We start from the raw sequence: 22,858 nt of genomic DNA on the forward strand, positions 1-22,858 counted from the left end.
ACGGTTTTTGTTAAAAAATTCTAGTGCTCACAATCTCTTTCCAATATTCTGCTCTGGTAAATATTATTTGATGGATCAAGCTGACTCTTCTATGATTTCAAACGACGACATCTTCTCGACAATTGGACTATTCAACTGGTATTCTTCTTCAACTACTTCGAAGCTGTTGCATGATACTTTCATCCTCTAGCTGAGTTCCGCTTTGCGCGGCTTGACAGTGTGACCCCGTGCTCCTCGGGATGGCGCTGTCTGTAAGTGCTCCTGGTAGGCAAAATTGATTGAACACCTTTTTGGCTCGCTTTAGGGAAACTGACCATTCTCCTCAAAACCGACAAAACTGCAGCTTCAACAATGGCGGCGACTTCTTCTCCAACGACAACGATCACGCAATGGACTGACAACGAATATGGAACTGGCTTTGGTAAACATTTTAACGAAAAGGATTTTTATCGATAAGGGATATGGCAACATAGTTGGAAATTGAACTTATTGATAAAATTGAATTTTTGCGATAAAATTCGAAGCGAACGTGGCTGTTGAAGCGAAATTGAAATCAACGAAGAAAAACAAATGCGCGAAAGCGCTTCACCATATTTGGAAAGAAAAACAGCGGCGCGAAATGCGCTGCGCCTTATTTGGAAATGAAAGCACCTGCGCGAAATGCAAAATTGAAAATTTGAAAATTTGGAAATCACTCTCTTCAAACCAAAAATAATACAGCCACGTTTCGTATTTTGGCCTCATTCTTCAGCAGGAATTCTAGCTTAGAGAGATTTGCAGTTAATCGGCATCATGGTGCCCACGCCGGAAGCCAACTTCAAGGTGAATAAAATGCCCGAAGAATTACTTTTCGCTTCATTTCCCTCCCTCAATTCTCGTCAATTTTTTCGGCCGAATATGCTTTCTTATGAATTTTTGATTTCTAAAAATAATTTGAGCGACAAAATTAAAGCGATGGAAAAAATTTTCGATAAAAGTATAAAAGATCATAATCGAGAGTCTGATCGAGAAAATTTGGAAAAAGCTTTTGCTCGACAAGTTGTTGATTGCATTCGCAATAATTGCTCGCATGAATTCGTGAATAATTACGGGCGAGAGATGGCCAATTTTGAAAACATGAAGGAAACTTTTGAATTTTTGGAATCGGTTTTTGGAACAGAGTCAGAGGAAGAAAAGCGAGAGCGGGCGGGGATCGAACTTGAAAATCTTTGCCGTAGATCGGAAATGAATGAAAAGTTCTCCTCATTTTTGACACGAATAAAGTCAGTCGCGGAAATTATCTCTGATAAGCCAGATGCGGTTGCGTTTATCGTCAACGCTCATTTTTTGAAAAATCTGGAACCGGCGAATAAATCATTTTTGCGTGATCACGGGTTCGGTAAGAAAAGTGCTCAGGAAATTGCGACCTTTTTGGATTCTCGAGAGAGATATTTAAGTGTCAATGTTTCTTCGATTGAGTCTGCTAATCTGGCATCCTTTGTTGATCGAACGAGTGACCTTTTGGATTCGAAATTGACTCAGATGGAGACAAATTATGAACGCAAGAATGCCGAATTATTAGAACAGATCAAACAGCTTACGGCGACAGTAGCTAAAATTGAACTCGAAAAAAAGGCCAAAAATCAGGATATGAGCAGACCTGCAAACCCGCCTGCCTCAGCAAATTTTATCCCCCCGTTTCCGTTTCCGAGATTTCAACAACCGCCCCAAGCGGCCCCTTTTTGCCAAAATTGCCAACAATGGGGTCATGTCAAACCGAGGTGCCCCAAGATTAAGTGTTATGAGTGTCAGGGTTTTGGTCATATTGGCAGATACTGCTTGAAAAGACGGGAGAATAACAGCCAAGATCAGGCAAAAAACTAGATTTTGGAGCGAATTCTGGTCAAATAACCGTTCCAAAAATCTCAATTAACAAAATTGGAGAGCAATTTTATGTAAATGTAAATATTTTTAACTCACCTGTTCGATTTTTGTTAGATACCGGTTCACAATTAAATTGTATTTGTAAGAAAAATGTACCAAAAAACATAAAAATTCAAAAAACAAAAACTGAAGCAGTTAATTATTCCGGCGGACATATTGAGATTTTGGGGAAAGTCGAAGCGGATATAATTATCGAAAATGTTAATTGGGGCAAATCAGAGTTTTATGTCGTTCCCGATAATCTTAGCCCTATTTTGGGTGTTCCTGCTATACAAGATAATGAAATAATGATTAATCTACATCGCCGTAGAATTATTCAATCTGGACCGATAGAGCGTTTTGCGAAATTAAATCAAGTTGTTGCGGAAGACACTGTCGAGGACAATGATGATAAGAAAAATAGCAGTGAATATGATGCATTCTCGACGGAAACTTTTTTATTTAGGCCAAAATCAGAATTCATTATTGATTTAAAAATAGACAATCTTGACCGCTCAAAAAGTCTCTCATTCGATCAATCTAATCTTGGAAATTCAAAATTGCAGCTTATTCCTAGCTTTCAGGTTGTCGATAAAAATTCCCCAAAGTTTCGTCTTCTTGTTGTTAATCCGACAGATACAGTAATAAGAATCCCCGCGGGTACGATTTTTGTTAAATTGCACGAAATTGTCGAGATTGCAAGAATCAAAAATATAAAGCATAAAAACTTGAAAAATATTTCCGTCGGAAGGATTAACTCTCCAAAAATAAAAATGAATTTTGACGCCCTTCTTGATGATTTTGTTCACCTTTTTTTGGATGATGATGATGAACTCCCCGAATGTACGATTGAAAAATTTTCAATAGACACAGATACAGAATTCCCAATCTCATCAGCTCCATATCGCACCGCTTTTAGCTTACGAAATGTTCTTCGAGATCTTTTAGACAAATTTATGGGTAATAAATTGATAGAACGATGCACAAGCCCATGGAATAGTCCATGTATTTTGGTCAGAAAAAAGAATGGGCAATTCCGTCTCGTTATCGATTTTAGAAAATTGAACGATGAAACAGTACAGATACATCATCCACTGCCAAATTTAGAGGATTCTTTGTCTTACTTAGATAAAAGCACTATTTTTTCTTCGATAGATTTGATTAAGGGTTTCCACCAGATCGCTCTCTCAGAGGAGGCAAAAGATAAAACCGCATTCTCAAACGAATTTGGACAATTTAGATTTTTGCGAATGCCGATGGGCTGTCGAAATGCTCCAAGTTTTTTCATGAGAGTTATTGATCAGGCCCTTAGAGGCGTAGAAAAATCTGAGATTTTACCGTACATGGATGATATTCTTATTCATAGTAAAACAGAAGAACAGCATTTCTTAAATATCAAAAAGTTTTTTCACATTCTAGACGCAAATAATTTAAGAATAAATTCACGTAAAGCTTCATTTTTTACGAGATCAGTGACATTTTGCGGCTATTTTATTTCGGATGGCAATATTTCTCCTTCAACTGATAAAATTCAAGCAATAAAAAATTTACAAATTCCATGCTCCAAAGAAAGTGCACAAAGCCTTTTTGGGCTTTTGAATTTTCATAGGCGTTTTATTAAAAATTTTGCGGCTATCGCATTACCTATAACAAAAACTTGGAGAAATGGGTTTTTATGGACGAATGATGCTACTGAAGCCTTTAAAAAGCTTCAGAGTATTATTTGTGATAATGCGATGAAACTTAAAATAACCCCTGTAGAAGACGCACTGTTTGTTCTTGAAACAGATGCGTCAAATAATGCCTATGGTGGTGTCCTGTATATCTGTGAGAAAAATTGTAGGGAGGAGTCTCATCATCATTCGAGCGAGTGCTTGATTCCTGTGGGCTATAATAGTGGTAATTTTAATGAAACTCAGTCAAGATACACAATTATCGAAAAAGAGTTATTTTCAGCAAAACAATGCATGATGAAATGGGCTATATATGATATACTGTATGGTCCATACCATACAGTATGGTTAGGCAGTTCGGGTCAAGATGATTTTCAGATAAATTGAAAGTTGAGACTCAGTCTTGGTGGGTGGAAAGATTTAGTCTCCCAGATCAGCTGGATGAGGATGAAACGTAATAAGAGATTAGCTGGATGATTAAAAAAGACTTTTCAAACAGAAGAGAAGATCACAAGACAGCTGGATTAAAATTTGATTACAATAGGATGAACTTTGATGGAGGTTTTATTGAATAAACTCACGTTTTCGGAAGTTTTAAGTGTGATTTTTGGAATCTCCATGGACCATGGTCAAATTTGTATTTTCCTCGATAAATTTGCGATTTCCCAGTGAGCCTCGCTGTTTCCCGCAGAGTTGGGCAGTTCGGCCGTGTAGGGCTTGTCACCCGCTGGGGGGCAGGCGAATCCCTCTTACCCCCATTATACCTACCGGGTGTGCCCATCTCCTACCGCGTTACTCGCGTGTGCCTCAGCTGCTCCACCCTCGCGCCTCTCGCGCGCCCTTTTAGAATTCGCTCTAGCGAGTGCGTGGAGAAGTTCTTTTTTCCCGTTTGGACAGTCCCTGCTATAAGAGGCCGTATCCGTTGTCGGTTCGGTCGGTCTGGTCCGTTTTTTGGTCGCTCGGTTTTCGGGTTTTTGATCGGATTACTCGGTTTTTAAAATCAAAATCAAGATCAAGAAATCAAATTTTTATAATATTTGTCATTCTCACAAGGCGCTCTAATCAAAGCATTTTACTGTGACAGTAGATTTGCTCTAAATACAAAGATTAAAAAGATTATCAAGAGCTTTTGCGCAGAAATTCAAAAAATCGTCCAATTTTAATCAGTTCTTTCTGTTTTTAAAATTATTTTTATTACTTTTCAAAAAAAATGAAAATTTTCGATTTTTCTCAAAAAAAAATTTCATGACGAATATAGGTAGTATAGGACGTATATAGGAATAGAGGTATATGAGTATTTTGAGTTCCAAAAAATCCAAAAATGCAAGTGTTCAGTGAGAGGATTTTCTTTTCGTAAAAGGGAAGTCTTCCTCTGGCGGGTTCTTCCGCGTTGTTCTCCGCTTAGTGAAAAAGCGAAAAACGCACACTTGGTGTCGTTTATTCGGGCTCGAGTCCAGGGAAACCCCCTTCTTTCATCGGTATCTTTTTTAGTGCAGAACGCAGTTCTGTATTTACAGAATGCCATTCTGCATTTGCAGAATGCCGTTCACCCTTATTTCGATTCTTGAAAATGAGAAACTCATTATCACCCAAATCATTCTAGATCTTAAAAAAGAGCACAATAAAAGACCATAATATGAAACTATGAACTGTCTGTATTTACTTTTGACTCTCTATTAGGTTGATTCTTATCAAAAACATCTTCCAAGAATTAAAAAGAATGCTATATCATATAATAAGACAAATATTCTTAAAATATCGATGCGATAAATAAGCGCTTACACTCAGCAACTCGCGAAATAATATGGTGACCATACGCAAATACTGACTAAAATCAAGGTCAGGTCTTCTGAGGGATCTTCATGGTGAAATGATATAAAATGCTCGATCATAAACCCGTTAACAAAGCAGTCAATATGTAATTTGTTTACTAAAATAGGTGGTGGCCTAAAACGTCGTCCAGTTGCTGCATGTGCGGCCTAAAACGTCTTTCCTGTTGCTGCATGTGTGGCCCAAAACGTCTTTTGGGCCCCTAGGCTAAATATATGAGTGGGTCGAGAGATGCTTGGTAAAGCCACGTCGCCTAACAGCCCAATAATAGCAATAATAGCTAGCTCCGACGATGACTCGGCTTCTTACCTAACGATGACACAAGAAAACCTATTAGCCTAGGGGCCCAAAAGACGTTTTGTTGAAAAATGTCCGGAAAATTGGACCATGGTTAATTTTGCAGTGCCCAACTTAAATGCCTTATAATCGGAAAAGTGTCCGGAAAAATGGACTCCGGAAAAATGGAAACAAACTGTAATTTCGAGAAAAATTCGCACGCGAGTTTCGGGTATTTTTTTCAACTATGGCAAAAACCAATTTCTTATTAATCGATTACTTATCAATAAAATGATTGAGTTTTTGCATTTTTTTCTTTAATCATTTATCAACGATGTCACTTATAATATCTAATCAATTAAAATAGAAATGGATTCTGTTTATATCAAGTATTTTCAGTAGTTGATAGGATTACAACGATTCAAACTGAACCGAAAAATTCATTAACCCATCTTGATTTTTTGCATTTATGGTCCTCAAAATCAACAAAGAAAACTTCTGTGTTTTTGGTTCTATACTCTTGAGTATCCTTATAATCAGGCGTCAGGATTCGCTTGGCTTCACGAGGCGAATTCGCTTCGCTTTCGCTTTTTACCAAAAATTTTTGCTCAATTTTTCAGAAGGAAGAATGTGTTAAAATTTATTAAAATAAATTGATTTGTTCTAGGATAACGATAATGAACGCCAATAACCAAAATTTATGGGTTTTTTTAAGCCACAAGGAGTCGAAAAGAGAACGTTTTGCGTGCGCAAGGGGTGTTTAAATTTTTGTGCTTTAATCAGGCATTTTTAATCACGCTAGAATACGCCAAAGAATCTCGCATCATGATTTTCTAGACGTTGTTATTGAAGAACTAGCTAGAGGAGCTTGTTTTTGGGGCAATTAGTTGCCACTGTAATTCACAATGACAAGATACAAGAGAAACCAGAAGCAGACTATGAATATTGTTTTTGCTCTTGTTACCGTAATAGTAAGCGAAAAAAGCCTTTAAGTCGGGGGTCGACGAGAATCGGTATTTTTAGGAACAAAATTCCGAAAAACCTGATTGGCTGGAAAAATTTGGACTTTTTGAGTGATAATAAAAGGGTTGAAAATCTATCGGCGAAAAGAAGAAAAAATTTTGACCAGAAAAAATGGTCCAAAACTTGTCTAAAAATGAACCCAAAATTTCCATTTTGGCAATTTTCTGATTTTTTCGTCGTGTTTTTTCGGACACGTTTGGTAAAGAAGTGCACGAAATTTCTGCGAAGACTCGAGAAATTCTTAGCCGATAGATTCTTAATACCCTTCTTTTCCCAACCGAGAAGTCAAAATAAACTTACGAAATTTTCGAAATAAATAATTTTGACTATATTTTTGAATTCCTTATCAAAATCTAAAAATTCTTTGTTTCTAGCTTTTTTTTTATTAGTCCATGTAAAACCCGATAAAAATCGAGTTTTACTTTGAGTCAAAATTGGAAAAAACACCCGAAAACCGCGTGCGCGTGCGTGCGCGTGCGCGAATTTTTAAAAATCCCGTGCGCATTGATTTTAAGAACCCGCGTGCGGGTGCGTGCGCGCACGTGCGCCCACGTGCGAACCTTTTAACATGATATTTTCTTGTGTTTTTAGCTAAAATTTAGGTAATTGTGATCAATTTTTGTATAAATTAAGTTTAATATTGACTTTGATTCTATAGAAATAAGTCAAGGGCTCTTCAAAAAATATATATAAATAAATAAAATGATTTTTCTTTGTTTAGGTTTTTGAGAAAAATTTTTTGGAAGGACAAAAACTCAAAATTTTGAAGAGATTTTTCCCTATTTTTCACATTTGCACGCGTGCGCGCACGTGCGCTCTTTTTATCTCCGGGTGCGCGTGCGTGAGTCTTCGAAAATCTCGCGTTCGAGTGCGTGCGCGTGCGCAAAACACGCACGCATGCGCACGTGCGCCGCACGCGCACGTATTTTTTCGCACTATGCTTTGAGTATAAGCTTATACTATAAGCGTGCGGCGGTTCTGCATTTTCAGAACGCCGTTCTGCTGCAGGACGTGGCCGCCCTACACCCATTTTTTTCTGAGACACTGACCCTTAATTATTTGATTGCCGATTAATTCTTAAGGGGGAGGTCGTCAATATCGGGGTTTCTCTTGAACAAAAAAGCGGGAAAACCTGCTTGGTTGAGAGAAATTCGAATTTACGGGTGAATAGAAAAGGGTTTAAATAATTCATCGGCGAAAACTAGAAAAATTTTTTGCCAGAAAAAATGGGTCGAAAATCCCGTCAAAGTAGGGCCATTTTCGCGAAAATCGACCAAAAACGATCATTTTTTAACAATTTTCTCAATTTAACCCCCTAAAACTTATTTTTATCAGAAAATTTAAGGCTCAATAGTAGGGTAGGCCAAGAAAAAAGTGAAGTCTCATTTCAGCAGGATCTGACAATTCCAAAAATATATTATTCATATGCACACTTTTGTATAAGTGTGATTTTGATAACCCATGAAGATCCATGTTGACGACCCCCCCCCTTAAGGGTCCCATCTATCTGTTAATTATATTTGATTGGCGAAAAAAAGTCAGGGTTTTGAGAATTTTTGTTCGGGAGACGCCCCCACTTTAAGGGGGTCCCCATTGGTTTTTGCGAAATCACCCATTTTTGAACAGCGCTGACCAACAGATGCTCTTTTATTTTTGAATTCTTCAACTTTTAAATTGTAGATCTAACCTTCAACTAAAAATGTAAATTTGGAGAAAAAAAATTATCAAGCAGTTTAGGCGCTAGAGAGCTCAAAAGAGGTCTTACTCGAGAAGAATACCTATTTTGGGTCATTTTCAAACACGCCTCAAGCCCAAAAAGTAACAGATTTTTTTCAAACTAGGTATGTTTTTCGAAACAACTAACCTTGATCTAAAAATGTAATGAAGAATAGCTGGATACCCCAAAAAATGTTTATGTAATATCGACGATGAAAAAAAAGTACGATTTTAAAAATTTCGGCCCTTTGAATTGCCTTCCGGGCATAACCCAGACTCTTATTTTTTGGCATACATAGAAAGCTGAGCTTAAAAGCTCTCTAAAAATGTGTCGTATAAGGCAGTACGACTGATTTAAAAATGGGATAATTTTTTCATTTTCACACTTAGACATCAAAATCGGCGACTTCAAGCTCAATTTTCGGGACATTCTCTTGACAATAAAGAAAAATGGTCAAGAAATTTTTTGTTGCTCTTTACATTAGCTTTTTAAAAATTGATAAATGACATCGTGTAGATAAATGTAGGAGTTGTTTGCTAAGCAAACTGCAATAAACTCCTACATTTTAAAAATTATTAAAGAATTTTAAAATTCCGTCTTTTGCAAAAGCAATGGGGACCCCCTTAACCTTTATTTTTGAAAAATTTTTCCAAGAAATTTTTTTTCGACCCTTCCCTTTTTACCTAAGGAATCAAATATTTTCAATAGAATCAGGTTTTCCCGCATTTTTGTTTTTCCGTAATCCGGATATTGACGACCCCCCCCCCCCTTAATTTAATAATAATAATTTTTTCAAGGTTATTTTGATAAAAATCTTTGGAAACGATCAAGTGATCAAAGGAACAATAAAAATCAATGATGAATGCTCAGAAAGTGTGAATGACATTTTTCTTGATCTTGAAAAGCTTGAGGAAAATTATCCAGATCTTCAAGGAATCAGAAGAAAAGACATTGTCACCAATAAATGCTTCTATCCAGGTACATTCAGTTCTTTTTCATTTAATAATCGAATTAAGGCTATTCAAGCGTAAATTCAATCATAAGATTCAATCGTCATTTCAACCCAAAGATCCTCGCAAAGCCTGAAAGCTGTCATTTTGCTGATTCAACCAGGACTTCAATCATTTTTGGAATCAAGACAATGCCTCAATCAACTGTTGCCAGAGAAATAATACGACAAACCTGGCTCAGAGAAGATATCTGGGAATGGTTAGGAGTCCAGATAAAAGTTGTGTTCCTCGTCGGCAGCTGGGGTCGGCAACTAGCCAGTAGCTTGTGAGTTGGCCTGTTTATCAGAAAAAATCACCAGGTCACTGCTTGCTTTGGAGCACAGTTGAAAGTCTATTGGCAGTACTGCAACGACTGCCCCTTGTAGCTGCCAATTTATGCCGTTCTTCTTCAAGAATTAGCAGTACAGTTTTTTTTCTCTTTTGTTGACATTTTCGTCATTTGTGTATGTTATATTTGTAAAGATAAAGATTAAAGTGGATTGAATAGGTAGTGAACCCCGAAAGAGCGGAATCCGCTCAGCGGATAAAGCGTCACCAATCATAAAATCACAAAGGGTATTTAATCTGCGCAACCAACTGTTACAAAAACGACAAATAAAAGCAACAGAAAAACGTTTCGAGGATTAAATTTGCCACTCTACTAGGGAAGATATTTTGACACTGCGGCGGTACATTTTTATCCGGATTCTTGCCAACTTTAATGGCTATTTTAACGAAAATTGTCGTAACAAACATCCACAAAAAGGAACAAAAACTGTCAATTCCCGACCAATTCTCAATTCGAAAAAATAGCATTTTTTTCTTGACGGATAGTAAAAAATATAAAGATTAAATTTTGCCACTCCACCTCATTTAACTCTCAATTTTTTCTGAAAAGAGACGATTTTTTATTAGATAAATTTTATTTTTCTTAGTTTTTTTAACACTCGGAGATATAACAGAAATTATTTTTTTTAATTTTTGATAATCTTCAATAAATTAAAAAAATGGCAATTGTTGGCAGTTACAGTTGCGTCCTTGAAAAAGCCTGGCAGTCCTTGATTTGATATGTTTTCAAATATCATACTGTTCAAGCAAGGGTGTTTGAATTGGCCAAAAGCAAAGGCTCCTTAAGGGACCTTGGCGAGATAGATCAGACGCTACTTCAAGTGCGCCTCATATGTTTTTGACTAGATGTTTATCAAAAATTTTTTTGCAAACAATATCTACAAACACTTGGCTTCCTTTTTCAGCTATCTGTTTTCCTCTATCATTTATAGTTAAGCCGCAATTGCGAAAGAAAGAAGTTCATGTTCAAAAGGATTCAGCGCCCTCATTTTTCACTGTATGAAATTGAAAGCACATTCAGCAGAAAGAGCAGACAATTCTCTACAAAAGTTGCTTATGAGGGTCTATGATAGCAATTACCTGGCGAGATCAAGGGAGCTTTTTCCGGAGTGGATCGGTTCCGCGGCGGGCGTTCTTGCAATTACTGCTAAACTACTATAAATGATAGAGAAAAACAGAAAGCTGGAATAGGACGCCAAGTGTTTGTAGATATTTTTTTCAAAAAAAAAATTTGAAAAACACCTAGTGAAAAATATATGAGGCGCGCTTGAAGTAGCGCCCGATCTTGCTCGCCAAGGTCCCTTAAGAAAAAAATGATTAGGAGATGGACTTTTTTAGGTAAAGAGATGGGTCTACTTTGAGGGAATCTTTCGCCATTTTTTCGAGAAAATTTTTTTTTTCAAAATTAGCCGCCCACACAAATTGGACCCTTTTTAACTTATTTACAGTGAAAACCCATTTTAAGGCCCACTCTTTAAAGGCCACGTTTTCGAAAAATCTCCAAAATCTGTCATCCTAAAAAAAATCCACTTTAAGGCCACTTTTTTTTCGAATTCCGAAAGTTACAGTTTCGCTAGAAAAAAGCTAGTTACCTTCGACTGTATCCTCGACCATTTTGAAGTCGATGGCTTTTCAGTGTCGGCATTGTCTGTCACTTGAACTTGAGGCACTTCTTCAATCTCTATAGGAGTACTTGGACGCGTTTCATCAATTTGAAGCGCCAGAAAATGCTCGACAAATTCTTTTTCTTGTTTGTCCAGAACACTTACTCAACATCGAGATCTTCAAACTGATCGATTTCTTCTCGTAAATAATCCTCTCGAAGATTTCGAGTGCATGACGATTTCGATAGAGATTTTTGATCCATTTCTCTGACATGTTGGCAGAAAAAATATTTTTGAGAGAATGAAAGAAAGAATCACCTATAGTCCAATTTAAACAACATATTTTGGCAATTGCTATGAATCATACTTTGTTCGGGCGATAGAAACATGCAGTAGACTCGGGCATTCCCGTATAGACCCCCGTTATGATTCATTTTTGTCCGAAAAATGGAAAAATTTGTTGTCATCCGACGCAAGGCAAAAAATATCCATTTTAAGGCCATTTTTGAAATCCGTTGTCATCCAAAAAGTGGCCTTAAAATGGGTTTTCACTGTACACTGAGAGATAAAATATATTATTCGAAAAAATTTGAGGTTTTTAGGTTGAAAAATCTTAGTCTCGACCACCACCCCCTTACGTCTTTTTACATCTGTATCGTAAAATCTTGTATAGACTATACAGTATAGTCCGGGAACCCTCGACTCGCCGGGATTTCCTCGACTCGCCGGGAGTTTGCATTTTTTTTCCCGGCGAGTCGAGGGTCTTCTAGAAATTGCTAGAATCATCAATTAAACCCATTTTTAACGCAGATATATTTGATATTTTAAATCATTCCTTACCAAATATTTCCCTAAGAAATGGTTCAGTAGGAGTTATAGTTTGGGTTTAAGGTAAGGGTTTAGGGTTAGTGTTGAGAAATGGTGTTAGCGATTAGGGTTAGGGTTAGGGTTGGTGACCCTCGACTCGCCGGGATTCTGTCTGCATATTTTTTCCCGGCGAGTCGAGGATCAGGCGAAAATCCCGGCGAGTCGAGGGTCTCCCGTATAGTCTACCCCATTTCTATAGACTACATGACAGCGAAATAGCCTAGCAAAAGCTAAAGAACTCAAAAAATTGCATTTTTAATTCAAACTATTGAAGCCTATCCCTTGCTTTCCTGACTAGTTGCCGACCACAATACGGTAGATCATCAGAACAGAATGCTCTTCAGGAAGAAATCGAGAAAAACAATGACATATTGACACTCGACATGGAAGAAAGCCATCACAACCTACCTTTCAAAGACATCGCCCGTAGTATGATCTCAAAATTCGGCCACCCTCATTTTAGGTTAGTGTTAGGGGGGCTCCAAGGGGGCGAAGCCCCCTAGGTTAGGCCTTAGGGTTAGGAACTGCGTACTTTTACCCAAGGGGGGGTCCCAGGAAGCGAAGCCCCCGGGTTAGGAGTAGGATTAGGAAAAATAAAAAAATCAAATTATACTTGGCCGAATTTTGAGGTCATACTACCACATCGCCTTCCTAAAGTTCATCAAAGAATCCTGCTCTTCTGTCCAATTCGTGTTCAAAGGCGATGATGACATCCTTCTGATCCCTCGAAATCTCAAACAAGAGATTGACAAGCTCAGGAACACGGACGAGTTCGAAGCTCTCGGCTGCTTGAAAAAGGAATCTCTTGCAATAAGAAACCTAAAGAGCAAGTATTTTATCCCAAAACAACTCTTTGAAGAAGATGGTCTTCCCGATTTCTATTCTGGCGCAGGCAGAGTTCGAAATTCGTTGGCAGTACTGCCACGACTGCCACTGGCAGCTGCCAATATCGGCAGTCACTTGGCAGTGGCAGTTAAATTTTTCAAGGGCTGACAGCTGTCAACCTACTTCAACTTCGAAAGATGTTAATTTCTTTATAAAGTTTTCTTTCAAGAACCACAAAAAAAACAACGCTTATGAATCATAAGTTATGATCCAAATTCGCTCTCGACTCGAGAGTCTCGAGACCTAAATTATTCAATCATTTTAATCAAAAGAGACATTTTTATCTCAGATATTGTCTCTTCTATAAGTTTAAACCGTCAAAAAGACTGTTTTTAACTTAGTTTGACTTTAAAAATTCTTAAAAATAGTATCAAAATTGGCAGCTTTTGGCAGTCGACTGGTAACTGCCACTGGATAGTTTGAAAATACGGCGCACGCGCACAAACTCGCACGCAAGATTTTCGAAAACTCGCGCTCGTGCGCGCACGAATAGGATAAAAAAGGGTTTTTATTCGGAATTTGGAGTTTTTTTCCTTCCTCGGAAATTTTGCGAATACCTTAACAAAGAAAAATAATTTTTCGTTCTTTTGGAAGAGCCCCTGATTACCTTCTATAGGTATAAAGTCTTCATAAAACATAATTCATAAGAAAAATTCTTAAAAAAACCAAAATTTTCGCCAAAAATACTTGAAAATATACCTTGAAAAATACGCAGGCGTGTTCGCACGTGCGCGCACGCACGCACGCGCACGCACGCACGCGCACTCGGATTTCGATAATAATTCGCACGCGCACGCGATTTTTGGGTGTTTTTCCAACTATGGCTGCCAGTGGCAGCTGCCTATTTTGGCAGTCAGTTGGCATTGGCAGTCGCCATTTTAAAAAAGCTGGCAGACGCTTGGCAGTGGCAGTCGCCATTATCTTTCAGATTTTCGAACTCTGGGCGCAGGTTATTTGACAACTGGGAAATTTTCAATGAATTTGGCGAAAGCAATTTCCGATGTATCTGTGTTGCCGTTGGACGATGTTTACATTGGTTCCCTTATTGATGCCTCTGGAATGCGAGAAAAAGCGCGAAGCTCGAATGAAATCTGCGAAGGAATTCTTCATTCAAAGGATGCCATTCGTGAAGGTGATTTCTGTGCTTTACGGAAGGTGCCTGTGGCGCACGAGATGTCAAATCCTGCAGAACTAGAATTGATATTTCACAAAGTTGCGACTGAAAACTTGGACTGCGATCGATGATTCGATGCCGTAGTATGATCTCGAAATTCGGCCACCTATAGCCGAATAATTCGTCTATATTTTCAAAAATTCTGAGTGAAAAATTCGGCCAAATTGACCGAATTATTGCTCAGATTTTACAAAGTATTCTGGTGAAAAATTCTGCCCAAGCTGGCCGAATTATTCATCCATATGGATCCATATTAATATATGATTTCATAAAAATTCGGCTTTTGGCCGAATTTTGAGGTCATACTACCTTCGATGCGCCTTTTATTTGTGCATTTTCAATTTTTTTCTATTGTAATAAAGCAAAAGAAAATAAATATAAGAGTCTTATTGATTTTTTTTCTGAGCGGCATTCTTTCTTCGTCATTAACAAGGAGTCATGGGCGGCTCCTCACAAGAGTGATCCCTCTCCGAGAGAGAGATGAGGGCCGTACACAGCAGCGCCAGAGATCTTTCCGACGCTGCAGCCCTTCCGCTGACACTAAGAAAACCTACCGAAAGACACGTAAAAACAGCGAAAACCGACGAAAACAAAGTTAGAAATTAAGTAGGGTAGTAATGTTGTAATGCAGTAAATGGCTGCTTTTTGCAATGGTCCATTGCCAATGGACCCTGGGCTCATTATTACCCGATTTTACACAGGTACTCAGACAGGTTCCCCAAAAACAGGAAACAGGACCTGTGACAGGTTTTAACACAGCTCAGCTTGCCGAACCCAGAATGGACCTGCTGCATCTTTTTCGAAAAAAGCTTCAGAGGACATTTTTGAAATTGCGAGAACTCATCGGAACGGTCGCTTTTAAAATCATAATTTTGATCTCTTTTTGACCAATTAAAAGCCTATCTGGTTTCATCCTCGAGGATGTGATGTTTACTGGAATCTTCCGAGAAATCGCTCAAGACAAGGGCATACAAATTTAAACTGGAATGGCCCGGCATTTTGCGAGAAACAAAGAAATTAATTTAAATAAGCAGTTGCCAATGGTCCGACACACTGTTTCTTTCACTGTTTAAGAGGATCAGGAGGATTCTTCGACGACTTTACAATTAACTAGAATGAATTTGTAAATATCCTGTCACTCTTCAATATTTCTGCATTTTTCTGTGATCAGAGCTGTAATAAATATTGTAGATACCAACAATGTCTCTTTTGTAACTCTTCGTTATTACGGGTGTAGGGCGGCTTCGTTCGCAATTTGCTAACGCCGTTCGTCATCTTGCGATCGCCGTTCGCAACGAAAAAATATCTTGCTGCGAGTGTGCGCTTCGCGCACTTTCTGGTAAAGAACTCATTGGCTTGGCAGGAGCAGTCTTTTTCTACCGCTTGGACACATTTCGAAAAAAATTGTGAACGATTTTCGGCCAAAAATTTTTCGGTTTTGCGAACGCCGGAATGGGTTTAAATGTCCAGACGAGTTAAAATTTCCTCCACTCTCAAATAAATATAAAAGAAACAAAGATTGAATTTTTTTTCTAGATTTCCTGAATAAAAATCATACATTGATTTTCAACGACCGATGAATAAAATTTCTATGAATTCATACTACGGGAAATTATGAGCAAGAGCAATGTTCAAATTATTTTTAAAGCCATACAAATTGATTCATGTCTACAAAAAAATACTCAAATAAAAGTCGTTGGCAAGTTGGCAAGTGGTAAGTTGCCGACCCCAGTTAAGATATGCAAGTAGTTTTGCTTGCATTTTATGTTTATTGTGGACTCATTTCTAGACGTTTTTTTTTCTCGATTCAAGACCATAAGAGACAAATTTATAATCGTTGGTCGTATTTAAATTGAGCAAGTCATACAAGCGCCAAGATGTTGGCCAAACTATAACAGTTGGCAAACAGTGGAGGAAAACGCTAGCCAGCATACTTTTTTTTATTTTTGCAAGCCCGTCATACTTATTGACTAGGCCAATTTCTCTTGTTTTTTTGTGGTTCAAGAAAGAAAACTTTATATAGAAATTTATATCTTTCGAAGTGACAGTAGGTTGGCAGCTGCTCGTAACTGCAAGTTTTTTTAAAATGCCGACTGCCACTGTCAATTGACTGCCAGAATTGGCAGCTGCCAATGCTTGTCGTGACAGTACTGTGAATAAATTTTGAATTCTGCAAAAAGTATTTATATTCTCTAAAGAATCTATTTTTCGAGTGACTGATGCTCTGGGTGGGTGGCTTTTGTCTTCACCAAATCTTTACCAAAATATGAGCTAAAATCATTGAAATCGTGAAAGTTAACGAAATTGGCATCCTTATGAGAGAGTATTCTTACAAATCAGGCGCGGAGCGCATATAAGCTCATTATTATAATCAATTTTTTAATGTCTAATGTCAAATATGAACAAATGTCGTTTTTCCAGAAGTAAAATTGCGTAAAAAGTCAATTTACCTACGCGTAAGTCGATATGCGGGCAGGGGTTAACGTATTTTCTGAGAAGAGACGTTCCTTAGAGTGGTCATTTGTATGCTTAAAATTATCAAAATCGATCTAGCAAAGACTCAAAATCCGCTCCTTTTCAAAAATTGCCTTTTTTCAAAATCGATGCATATGTTCTGAAAGTATGGGAAGATTTTTCGAAAGAACCTGCAAAATAGAAAACACCGCGGTAAGCCTAGGTATAACTTTGAACTTAGGAGAAAGTTACTTACATAACTTTTGTTTCATTGGACTCAGAAGCTTCATTCTCCCAGGCTGGGCAGATGAAGCTTCTGGGAGAGTCAAGCCTACCCACTTGACGTAGTGGTCTATAAACAAACTTAGAAAAAAGAGAAAATTTAAAAGTCTTACAAATGATAAGTTTTATTTTTTTTAGAAAATTCAATTGTTTCAGACAGCTCTTTTTTTCTCAAATAATTTTCTAAGCACTGTAGCGCCAAATCGTCGTTCCATGCGCTGAACTTGTTCGCAAAGAGGTGCTTCTGTTTGAGTAGCTAAATGAAACTCTGTTAGTAGTGGCGTTATCCTGGTGAATCTTGATTAAAATTAACACTTTTTTCTCGATTTTAAATAGCTTCGATGATGGGGAAAACAAAGATAAATTGTTTCGATAACAAAAATTTAAAACTAAAGTTGAAAAATTCTAGTTAAAAATTAATGGGGTGTAGGGCGGCTTCGTTCGCAATTTGTGAACGTCGTTCGTAATCTTGCGAACGCCGTTCGCAACAAAAAAAAATCTTGCCGTGAGTGTGCGCTTCGCGCATTTTCTTGTAGACAACTCATTGGCTTGGCAGGAGCAGTCTTTTTCTTCCGCTGGGACACATCTTGAAAAATGTTGTGAACAAATTTCGGCCAAAAATTTTTCGATTTTGCGAATGGCCTTTGCGAACGAAGCCGTCGCCACCCGATTAATGCTACAAACAAAAAATATTCTTTAAAACTTTTAATCCGTAAATAATCCTCTCGAAGATTTCGAGTGCATGACGATTTCGATAGAGATTTTTGATCCATTTCTCTGACATGTTGGCAGAAAAAATATTTTTGAGAGAATGAAAGAAAGAATCACCTATAGTCCAATTTAAACAACATATTTTGGCAATTGCTATGAATCATACTTTGTTCGGGCGATAGAAACATGCAGTAGACTCGGGCATTCCCGTATAGACCCCCGTTATGATTCATTTTTGTCCGAAAAATGGAAAAATTTGTTGTCATCCGACGCAAGGCAAAATATCCATTTTAAGGCCATTTTTGAAATCCGTTGTCATCCAAAAAGTGGCCTTAAAATGGGTTTTCACTGTACACTGAGAGATAAAATATATTATTCGAAAAAATTTGAGGTTTTTAGGTTGAAAAATCTTAGTCTCGACCACCACCCCCTTACGTCTTTTTACATCTGTATCGTAAAATCTTGTATAGACTATACAGTATAGTCCGGGAACCCTCGACTCGCCGGGATTTTCTCGACTCGCCGGGAGTTTGCATTTTTTTCCCGGCGAGTCGAGGGTCTTCTAGAAATTGCTAGAATCATCAATTAAACCCATTTTTAACGCAGATATATTTGATATTTTAAATCATTCCTTACCAAATATTTCCCTAAGAAATGGTTCAGTAGGAGTTATAGTTTGGGTTTAAGGTAAGGGTTTAGGGTTAGTGTTGAGAAATGGTGTTAGCGATTAGGGTTAGGGTTAGGGTTGGTGACCCTCGACTCGCCGGGATTCTGTCTGCATATTTTTTCCCGGCGAGTCGAGGATCAGGCGAAAATCCCGGCGAGTCGAGGGTCTCCCGTATAGTCTACCCCATTTCTATAGACTACATGACAGCGAAATAGCCTAGCAAAAGCTAAAGAACTCAAAAAATTGCATTTTTAATTCAAACTATTGAAGCCTATCCCTTGCTTTCCTGACTAGTTGCCGACCACAATACGGTAGATCATCAGAACAGAATGCTCTTCAGGAAGAAATCGAGAAAAACAATGACATATTGACACTCGACATGGAAGAAAGCCATCACAACCTACCTTTCAAAGACATCGCCCGTAGTATGATCTCAAAATTCGGCCACCCTCATTTTAGGTTAGTGTTAGGGGGGCTCCAAGGGGGCGAAGCCCCCTAGGTTAGGCCTTAGGGTTAGGAACTGCGTACTTTTACCCAAGGGGGGTCCCAGGAAGCGAAGCCCCCGGGTTAGGAGTAGGATTAGGAAAAATAAAAAAATCAAATTATACTTGGCCGAATTTTGAGGTCATACTACCACATCGCCTTCCTAAAGTTCATCAAAGAATCCTGCTCTTCTGTCCAATTCGTGTTCAAAGGCGATGATGACATCCTTCTGATCCCTCGAAATCTCAAACAAGAGATTGACAAGCTCAGGAACACGGACGAGTTCGAAGCTCTCGGCTGCTTGAAAAAGGAATCTCTTGCAATAAGAAACCTAAAGAGCAAGTATTTTATCCCAAAACAACTCTTTGAAGAAGATGGTCTTCCCGATTTCTATTCTGGCGCAGGCAGAGTTCGAAATTCGTTGGCAGTACTGCCACGACTGCCACTGGCAGCTGCCAATATCGGCAGTCACTTGGCAGTGGCAGTTAAATTTTTCAAGGGCTGACAGCTGTCAACCTACTTCAACTTCGAAAGATGTTAATTTCTTTATAAAGTTTTCTTTCAAGAACCACAAAAAAAACAACGCTTATGAATCATAAGTTATGATCCAAATTCGCTCTCGACTCGAGAGTCTCGAGACCTAAATTATTCAATCATTTTAATCAAAAGAGACATTTTTATCTCAGATATTGTCTCTTCTATAAGTTTAAACCGTCAAAAAGACTGTTTTTAACTTAGTTTGACTTTAAAAATTCTTAAAAATAGTATCAAAATTGGCAGCTTTTGGCAGTCGACTGGTAACTGCCACTGGATAGTTTGAAAATACGGCGCACGCGCACAAACTCGCACGCAAGATTTTCGAAAACTCGCGCTCGTGCGCGCACGAATAGGATAAAAAAGGGTTTTTATTCGGAATTTGGAGTTTTTTTCCTTCCTCGGAAATTTTGCGAATACCTTAACAAAGAAAAATAATTTTTCGTTCTTTTGGAAGAGCCCCTGATTACCTTCTATAGGTATAAAGTCTTCATAAAACATAATTCATAAGAAAAATTCTTAAAAAAACCAAAATTTTCGCCAAAAATACTTGAAAATATACCTTGAAAAATACGCAGGCGTGTTCGCACGTGCGCGCACGCACGCACGCGCACGCACGCACGCGCACTCGGATTTCGATAATAATTCGCACGCGCACGCGATTTTTGGGTGTTTTTCCAACTATGGCTGCCAGTGGCAGCTGCCTATTTTGGCAGTCAGTTGGCATTGGCAGTCGCCATTTTAAAAGCTGGCAGACGCTTGGCAGTGGCAGTCGCCATTATCTTTCAGATTTTCGAACTCTGGGCGCAGGTTATTTGACAACTGGGAAATTTTCAATGAATTTGGCGAAAGCAATTTCCGATGTATCTGTGTTGCCGTTGGACGATGTTTACATTGGTTCCCTTATTGATGCCTCTGGAATGCGAGAAAAAGCGCGAAGCTCGAATGAAATCTGCGAAGGAATTCTTCATTCAAAGGATGCCATTCGTGAAGGTGATTTCTGTGCTTTACGGAAGGTGCCTGTGGCGCACGAGATGTCAAATCCTGCAGAACTAGAATTGATATTTCACAAAGTTGCGACTGAAAACTTGGACTGCGATCGATGATTCGATGCCGTAGTATGATCTCGAAATTCGGCCACCTATAGCCGAATAATTCGTCTATATTTTCAAAAATTCTGAGTGAAAAATTCGGCCAAATTGACCGAATTATTGCTCAGATTTTACAAAGTATTCTGGTGAAAAATTCTGCCCAAGCTGGCCGAATTATTCATCCATATGGATCCATATTAATATATGATTTCATAAAAATTCGGCTTTTGGCCGAATTTTGAGGTCATACTACCTTCGATGCGCCTTTTATTTGTGCATTTTCAATTTTTTTTTATTGTAATAAAGCAAAAGAAAATAAATATAAGAGTCTTATTGATTTTTTCTGAGCGGCATTCTTTCTTCGTCATTAACAAGGAGTCATGGGCGGCTCCTCACAAGAGTGATCCCTCTCCGAGAGAGAGATGAGGGCCGTACACAGCAGCGCCAGAGATCTTTCCGACGCTGCAGCCCTTCCGCTGACACTAAGAAAACCTACCGAAAGACACGTAAAAACAGCGAAAACCGACGAAAACAAAGTTAGAAATTAAGTAGGGTAGTAATGTTGTAATGCAGTAAATGGCTGCTTTTGCAATGGTCCATTGCCAATGGACCCTGGGCTCATTATTACCCGATTTTACACAGGTACTCAGACAGGTTCCCCAAAAACAGGAAACAGGACCTGTGACAGGTTTTAACACAGCTCAGCTTGCCGAACCCAGAATGGACCTGCTGCATCTTTTTCGAAAAAAGCTTCAGAGGACATTTTTGAAATTGCGAGAACTCATCGGAACGGTCGCTTTTAAAATCATAATTTTGATCTCTTTTTGACCAATTAAAAGCCTATCTGGTTTCATCCTCGAGGATGTGATGTTTACTGGAATCTTCCGAGAAATCGCTCAAGACAAGGGCATACAAATTTAAACTGGAATGGCCCGGCATTTTGCGAGAAACAAAGAAATTAATTTAAATAAGCAGTTGCCAATGGTCCGACACACTGTTTCTTTCACTGTTTAAGAGGATCAGGAGGATTCTTCGACGACTTTACAATTAACTAGAATGAATTTGTAAATATCCTGTCACTCTTCAATATTTCTGCATTTTTCTGTGATCAGAGCTGTAATAAATATTGTAGATACCAACAATGTCTCTTTTGTAACTCTTCGTTATTACGGGTGTAGGGCGGCTTCGTTCGCAATTTGCTAACGCCGTTCGTCATCTTGCGATCGCCGTTCGCAACGAAAAAATATCTTGCTGCGAGTGTGCGCTTCGCGCACTTTCTGGTAAAGAACTCATTGGCTTGGCAGGAGCAGTCTTTTTCTACCGCTTGGACACATTTCGAAAAAAATTGTGAACGATTTTCGGCCAAAAATTTTTCGGTTTTGCGAACGCCGGAATGGGTTTAAATGTCCAGACGAGTTAAAATTTCCTCCACTCTCAAATAAATATAAAAGAAACAAAGATTGAATTTTTTTTCTAGATTTCCTGAATAAAAATCATACATTGATTTTCAACGACCGATGAATAAAATTTCTATGAATTCATACTACGGGAAATTATGAGCAAGAGCAATGTTCAAATTATTTTTAAAGCCATACAAATTGATTCATGTCTACAAAAAAATACTCAAATAAAAGTCGTTGGCAAGTTGGCAAGTGGTAAGTTGCCGACCCCAGTTAAGATATGCAAGTAGTTTTGCTTGCATTTTATGTTTATTGTGGACTCATTTCTAGACGTTTTTTTTTCTCGATTCAAGACCATAAGAGACAAATTTATAATCGTTGGTCGTATTTAAATTGAGCAAGTCATACAAGCGCCAAGATGTTGGCCAAACTATAACAGTTGGCAAACAGTGGAGGAAAACGCTAGCCAGCATACTTTTTTTTATTTTTGCAAGCCCGTCATACTTATTGACTAGGCCAATTTCTCTTGTTTTTTTGTGGTTCAAGAAAGAAAACTTTATATAGAAATTTATATCTTTCGAAGTGACAGTAGGTTGGCAGCTGCTCGTAACTGCAAGTTTTTTTAAAATGCCGACTGCCACTGTCAATTGACTGCCAGAATTGGCAGCTGCCAATGCTTGTCGTGACAGTACTGTGAATAAATTTTGAATTCTGCAAAAAGTATTTATATTCTCTAAAGAATCTATTTTTCGAGTGACTGATGCTCTGGGTGGGTGGCTTTTGTCTTCACCAAATCTTTACCAAAATATGAGCTAAAATCATTGAAATCGTGAAAGTTAACGAAATTGGCATCCTTATGAGAGAGTATTCTTACAAATCAGGCGCGGAGCGCATATAAGCTCATTATTATAATCAATTTTTTAATGTCTAATGTCAAATATGAACAAA

At 38.2% G+C, this 22,858-nt stretch overlaps 1 protein-coding gene across 1 annotated transcript; it reads left to right on the plus strand.

Moving 5' to 3' along the window:
• Nucleotides 1-264: 264 nt before the first annotated feature.
• Nucleotides 265-14,585, plus strand: LOC145702385 (UDP-GlcNAc:betaGal beta-1,3-N-acetylglucosaminyltransferase 7-like). The gene is made up of 6 exons (XM_081779610.1): nt 265-822; nt 9,219-9,399; nt 9,438-9,674; nt 12,557-12,692; nt 12,859-13,121; nt 14,064-14,585. The coding sequence occupies exons 1-6, from the start codon at nt 793-795 to the stop codon at nt 14,357-14,359; spliced, it is 1,143 nt and encodes a 380-aa protein (XP_081635736.1). The 5' UTR covers nt 265-792; the 3' UTR covers nt 14,360-14,585.
• The last annotated feature ends 8,273 nt before the right edge of the window (nt 14,586-22,858 follow it).

Source organism: Oikopleura dioica, chromosome 1, assembly GCF_907165135.1.
Source record: "Oikopleura dioica chromosome 1, OKI2018_I68_1.0, whole genome shotgun sequence".
NCBI classification, from domain to species: domain Eukaryota; kingdom Metazoa; phylum Chordata; class Appendicularia; order Copelata; family Oikopleuridae; genus Oikopleura; species Oikopleura dioica.